General features: G+C 41.3%; 1 protein-coding gene across 3 annotated transcripts in view; it reads right to left on the minus strand.

Annotated features, from left to right (window-relative positions):
• The window catches only part of LOC103622830 (cysteine-rich venom protein kaouthin-2), a 16,726-nt gene extending 10,511 nt beyond the window's left edge, over window positions 1-6,215 (minus strand). The window contains exons 1-3 of one of the 3 annotated variants that reach the window (XM_017745097.1): window positions 6,126-6,215; window positions 2,815-2,876; window positions 1,386-1,505 (exon numbers count right to left, since the gene is read on the minus strand). In XM_017745097.1, coding sequence (XP_017600586.1) covers window positions 1,386-1,505; window positions 2,815-2,874 — 180 coding nt within the window. In that variant the 5' untranslated portion in view covers window positions 2,875-2,876; window positions 6,126-6,215. The remainder of the gene's footprint in view (window positions 1-1,385; window positions 1,506-2,814; window positions 2,877-6,125) is intronic. The other 2 variants (XM_017745096.1, XM_008641842.2) reach the window with 2 other exon arrangements.
• Window positions 6,216-6,554: the final 339 nt, after the last annotated feature.

Consider the following 6,554-nt stretch of genomic DNA (forward strand, 5'->3'; position numbering starts at 1 on the left):
TGCGCCCGGCTGCCCTGCCGCTGCCTGAGGCCGTGCCCACGTCTCGGCCGGGCCCCCGAGCGACGATCCCCCCGCGCCCCGCTCCAGCGTGCATTTTGGCTGGGCGCGGCTTTGCTCCGCCGCCACCACCAGCAGCCACCACCTGCACACCGCTCCTCTCACGGGGCTCGCTCCACCATGCGCTGCACAGAGCTGGGCAGGCTCTCGCCACGCCTCGCTCTGCTGCCAACACTGCAGCTCGCGTCGCTCCGCCCACGACATCGCTCTGCCTCACTGCTGCTCGGAGAGGGCTCGGTCCACGTGGCCTGGATGGCACAGACTCTGAGGCACGCTTCCCTTCGCCAAGACACAGCTGACATTGCTCAACAGTCTCGGTAATTAAATAATATTCACCAAAATATTCTTCCATCAGCATATATTTTGACTCAAAAATTAACTGTGTCCAAACGGTATTCCAAAAGTCTTTGGTAAGAATTAATTCCCAAGAAACATAGAAAAAGTTCTTAAACAACCATGCCAGGAAGTGTTTCAGTTCCTTTTGAATTTGAATTTGAATTAAGCTAAAATTTACAAATCGTTGTTCAAGAAGCTTTTCAAGTTTAAGATAAATGTCCATATGCGGCTCTGAGAGCCAAGAGTCTTTCCACAGTTCCTCCATAGTTTAGATATCGAATAGCAAAACAAAAACAAGAAGAGGAATCCAAAGTTTCTAGGGTTTACTCATACATCAGTCGCTTAGGGATCGGGGATCGTTCTGCTCACAATTCTCTACCATTTGTTACAGTGCGGATACTGCAACACGCATATCAAACAAGGAGGCCGTGGAAAAGAAATATATATGGACCGATTCTTGATAGCTGTTTCAGAGAGATGGTTATTTCTCCAGCCGCATGCCCGGGGCTCTGCCGAGGAACTGCTCAATCACGGGACCCGAGGGTCCTTGCCCATGCAGGGGAACACAAACCAACCGATGGGGAACGAGGCTGACCAGGGGCAGGGAAACCCCGTGCCTCCCCACCAGGGCCCCTCTCCCAGGACTACATGGCAGGGGGGAAGGGACCCCGACAGTTACTGTGCACCCAGGAAATAGAAACTGTGAAGTCTGATGAAGATGTATCTGAAAGAAATTAATAATGCTATGTATATTTTCTTTTTAATTTTCCTTCAAAAGAAAGAGATATTGTTCATACACCACAAAATTTTCCAGACTTTTTCCTCCTCCTGCCCAGCCTTATGTTTCTCTTGGTGCTGGCTGTGCACATTCCTTAGGAAAGGTGTGGATATGGAATTTGTGGCTAAACAAGATAATGTGACCCTGCATACAGTCCTGTATCTCTTATAGAGTCTACTACTCATTAAAAATAGATTTAGAGCACACAACTTACCATCTTCATCATGTTGCTGGCAGTTGGTTTTACTCCTTTCCTGAGGGCATTATGTCTGTCAACAATCAGCTTCTGCTGCTCTGCTCTGCTGCTTGACAGAGCACCAAGAGCTTCAGGTTCCTAAATCAAATGAAAATGTATTTCTGTTTTATTTGAATGTAACTACATCCTGCATCTTGTGTAGGAAATATTAAAACTCTAAAGTATCAAAATGTTAATATCAACCGTGTGAGGGAGGAAGGACTCTGCTTTGTCTCCTGTCTCTAGGGGTGCTTCCATGTGGAGCAGCATTTCAGTGGTTCCGTGGTGTAGAGCTTAGCAATAGCAACAATGCTGATTCCTGTATTTTATCTTCCAACCCTCTGTGGAGGACTGAGATATTCTGGAATGCCTCATGTGCCTGTAGATTCCTACATTTAGGCAACACAATCGGACTTATTTACTAATATTATAATTTCCTAATGAGATTTTGCAGAAAAAGGATCTGGAAATCATCTGAATGCATGAATTGTGTTTATGATGTGTTTCTCTTCTGCCTTATTTTAAACATCCCTATCAATGTTTTTCTATTGAAGAAATCTGTTGTTTAATGACAGGATCATCACAGGACTCTTGTGGTACTTCATCAGGACATCCTACTGAACAGCAAATGTCAATACCTTTCATGCCATAGATTTTCTTCCATTTCTGTAATAACTGATAACATTTCTCATGCTTTTCATGTGTTCTCTAATTAAAAAATAGCCATGGGAAGAACTCAGCCTCCTCTTTACATCCATTCTCAACCAATCTAGACTGCAGCATGGAGAGCAGAAATAGAAGAATTAGGGGGAAATGCCATCAAGCCATCAGTCACATTCAGTGTTTCTGAAGCAGAAGTAGCAAACTACAAATTTCAGACTAAGTATGGGTTGGGAGGAATGACTGTGTGTGTGCATTCAGGATGTTAATTTAGCTGTTTGAGGGAAACCAGGGATACTGCTGAGCGCTAGGACTGTGAGCAAAGAGAGAGGCACAGAGCTCAGGACCTGTAGGATGAGAAAGGAAAAGAGGTAGGTAAATGAAATCGGTAAACGTATGTGGAATTAATGGGAAGAGTGCTGGATCTTTGGGAGGTCCAGCCTACTGGATCTGTGCACAGAAACTTCTGGAAAATACTGTTATCTCTGACCCAACTCACAAAGTAATGCTGAATCTTTAGATGTTTTTTTGTGCAAATGTAGAACCAGGTGACTGCTTTGAAGTGAAGCAGACTTCGAGGATAAATGCTTTCCAGATCCTAAATATCTCATCAGACTCTTTCCGCATATGTTTGGTGTGCATAGGAAAAGCCATATTCAGTCAGTCTACAGGTGCATCAGGGCTCACCCAAATTTTCCTAATAAGAAAAAAAAAAAACAAACCCAAAAACCCACAAAAACTTCCCTACCTGTCCAGTGGATGGAGGTAGCACAGCTGTGACACACAGGAACACCACTGTTAGAATCATCTCTGAAAAGGTGAGAATGAGGAATTAATTTATTTTTTACAGAGCTTTCATTTCTCTGGATACATTATACATCTTTGTCCTGTGTGTTTGCTGGCTTTTGCTCAAGTTTCTTTTCTTTCTTTCTTTCTTTCTTTCTTTCTTTCTGTCTTTCTGTCTTTCTGTCTTTCTGTCTTTCCTTCTTTCCTTCTTTCTTTCTTTTCCTTCCTTCCTTCCTTCCTTCCTTCCTTCCTTCCTTCCTTCCTTCTCCATTATTAGAACTAAAATAATAAAATTAATTTCTCCTCTTCATTTCCAAATTTCTATGGATCAACTCCTTTTTACGTCTTATTCTTCCTGCTGTAATCCTGGATGAATATCTCCACAAATATCCACAGTTATTTTTGCTGCCCTTTCTGCAGGAATCCTACTGCTCATCACCAATCTGTGGAATGGGATGGGATGCTGCTCTTAGCTTGCTTCTGTGTCTAGGTTAGTCTGAAAATTCCCCTGCTCCCCATTGCTTGCTCTGACTGGAGTGCTTCAGTTGAAAGGGGAATTAGACACTGAGTCTATGTGACCTGTGCACTCGGGTGTAGGAGTCAGGATTCAAAACCTGTTCAAAACTTGATCACCAGCGCAGTGAAATCTTGCATGTGAGCTGGGGCAGAACCGGGAAACACCTTCTTTCAGGAAGCTTTTTTTGTTTTTATCTGTTTTAAGACAACTCTTGTTTATATTGCAGATAATGAGGAATGACAACAGAAATTAGAGCCTTCTGTAACATTGTAATTCTTGGTGTTTCCTATGCAGGGCCAGGAGTAGGACTTTGATGATCCTTGTGGGTCTCTTCCAACTCAGGTTATTCTACAAATATCTGATTCTAATTGAAGAAGCATCCACCAGGCTCTGGACTCCAAGACTCCACTTGCCTGGGAGGCTCAAAGCACCACCCCAGTGACGCAGGAGGTCACTGCAAAGTTCAGGTATCTGCAGTCAGTCACACGAGTTACATTCAGCTTGCTTCTCCTCAGCTACCTCAGGCAGACCAGCAGGTGACTAGAGTGGAATTTACTTGTTCTGGCAATTTTCCCAGCCTCCCTCTCCAAGGGAATTTATGGGCATGTTACCACAGAGCTATATTATTAACTTAACTTGCTTGGGTTTGAGGGGCTGCTGCTTTTAGTTTTAAATTATTCTTGGGGAGAGGCCAGTAGGGTTTGCTGATCCTTTCATATTCAGCAAAGCCCCTTTACCTTGGGGCAACCAGTTTATATAAAACACAAGGTGCTCTGGAGAGCACTGGTACTTGTGGAGAACACATGATTAGGCAAAACTACCTTTTCCAGGTGGGACAGCAAGGCCTCTGCTCCTCACCAGCTTTCTTACCTTGCACTGGGGGTGACCCACAATGCCCAGCCTTAGGCAGGGATGCTCTGCTAAACAACAAAGCCCATGGACTATTACTATGGGCAGCTGCAGCTCAGAGGCCAAAAAACTGGAAAGACTGGTCACATCTGTCCAGTTAAACTCTCACAACCTTCAAAATAGAGTGGCTTATTCCAAGCACTTGTAGTTGAGGGAAGACCTAGTTGATCCAAGGGAAAACACGGACACTTAACAGAATAAGCCGCAGATCTCCTGTTCTTAGTATTGCTTTATGTCCCTTGCTTTAATTTTGACGTTACCTGTGCCTCCTTGAAATGCTTTAGAAGCACAGGATTTCTTTCTTATTAATTTTTCTAATGCTTATTTCTCAGAGCCATTCCAAAACTTTGCACTTTATCTGATCTAGGTGTTTAGCAACAAAAGGTTATACTCCCAATATCATGAAAAAAATATGATTTTCACTTAATTTCTAACTGGAAAGTAAATAGAAGTGGGGGTTATTTTTAGCTGTACTCAAGTTACAAGCAAAAATATGTCTTTTAAGTGCAAAATATGATGAGATGCAAATAGAAAACAACCCCTTTTGCATGTAAAACAGATTTTAAAGGAAAAATAACTCTTCACTGAAATTGTGAAGCTTTCTATTTTGCAAACCAAGCTGAAAAAGCTAACTTAGAGACATGGGCAAAGTATTCATTCACAGTAATATTTTCTATGAATTAACTTACAATTAAATATAATTGGTAATTTAATACATGATACAAGTTTCAAAATGCCATTGGAATGCTTTTTAAGACCCAGTGGGTTTCCCGCTCCAAGATATTAACATACTTTTGGCAATCCCACTGATTTCAACCAAATGCTTACAGTTTATGAGATGTAAATTTAATTGCTCTGCATTAATTTCTAGGCACCGGTCCTAAAATCAGTCTCTCTCTCCCCCTCCCTTCTTCCCCCTCAATCAAACATAAATCAGGACATGTGCCAAGTCTTACTGACTTTCCTGCAAATCCATCTGTATACCGGGATCTGCCACTGAAAGATGGTGCTTTAGCATCCCTAGTTTGTATGAGTTTGGCAAACTCATGTGAATATGTTTTTCCCATCTCTCCTTCTTAAAAAAAAAATAAAAAAGGTGTATCTTAAATTATTCATTTAATTGAATAACCATTACCAAAAAAAATCCTCATTATTTTTTATCCTTGAAAAAGACCTGAAATAGAATAATGTCTCTGTCATTGTACTTGTAGAGCATTATTGCACAAAGTCGTACTCAGCAGCCACTTTGCAGAGGAGGAGTAAATTAAACAAGGTGGTAATTTCTCCACTCTGAAAATGGTGGTGATAGAAACATGAACCAATAGAACTTACTGAGCTGAATAAATATCCCATTCAATGTGTTTTACTGTAGACCTGAAATAGAATAATGTCTCTGTCATTGTACTTGTAGAGCATTATTGCACAAAGTCGTACTCAGCAGCCACTTTGCAGAGGAGGAGTAAATTAAACAAGGTGGTAATTTCTCCACTCTGAAAATGGTGGTGATAGAAACATGAACCAATAGAACTTACTGAGCTGAATAAATATCCCATTCAATGTGTTTTACTGTCTCTCTGTCCTTTTCGCTATGTACATATAATTTACTAAGATGCTGCTTTCTTCATACAGGTGGCTTTTCTTGTATATCTGATTATTCATCCATTTTCTCTACCTTTTTGTTTTAGCTTGTGTTACACTATTGCCTAAATACTCCTTATTTTTCACCAAATAAAATCCTCTTCTGTGACTGTCCTAAATTTTTCAAGAAGTCTTCTGATGGTAGGTGGTATTTTAACACATGGGAAAAATCATAATACTTTAAGCCAACAAATCAAGGCAAATCCTACCTTCTGTTTCCAGGAAGATCAGGAGTTTCTTCCGTCCTTCTTCAGGTAGTTATGGAATTGTCTGGAATTCTTCACTGGAGGGTGATTTATAGCTCTCCTGTTTCCTGATAGGACAAGGTGATTCAACGTCACAGGTATTACAACATTCAGGTAGTGACCATATAGAACAGCGTATTTTTCAAGTGCAAATTCATCCAAAAAGGAGGTTGGGTGCTTGTGTTCAATTTTAATTTCCTCATATTTCTTGTACGGGGAGATGGAATTCTCTGAAACGATTTTTGGATGTATTACACCTTAAATGTGAAATTTGCAGTCAATGGGAGCACCGGGTACAACTCTCTCTGCTAATGATTGACACATCCAGTTGTAGTAACATTTGATCCTAATCTCCAGCAATGCAAATAAACTCAGCTGGCTACTGAGTTTATT

This window comes from Corvus brachyrhynchos, unplaced genomic scaffold (assembly GCF_000691975.1).
Source record: "Corvus brachyrhynchos isolate BGI_N302 unplaced genomic scaffold, ASM69197v1 scaffold116, whole genome shotgun sequence".
Classification (NCBI taxonomy): Eukaryota; Metazoa; Chordata; class Aves; order Passeriformes; family Corvidae; genus Corvus; species Corvus brachyrhynchos.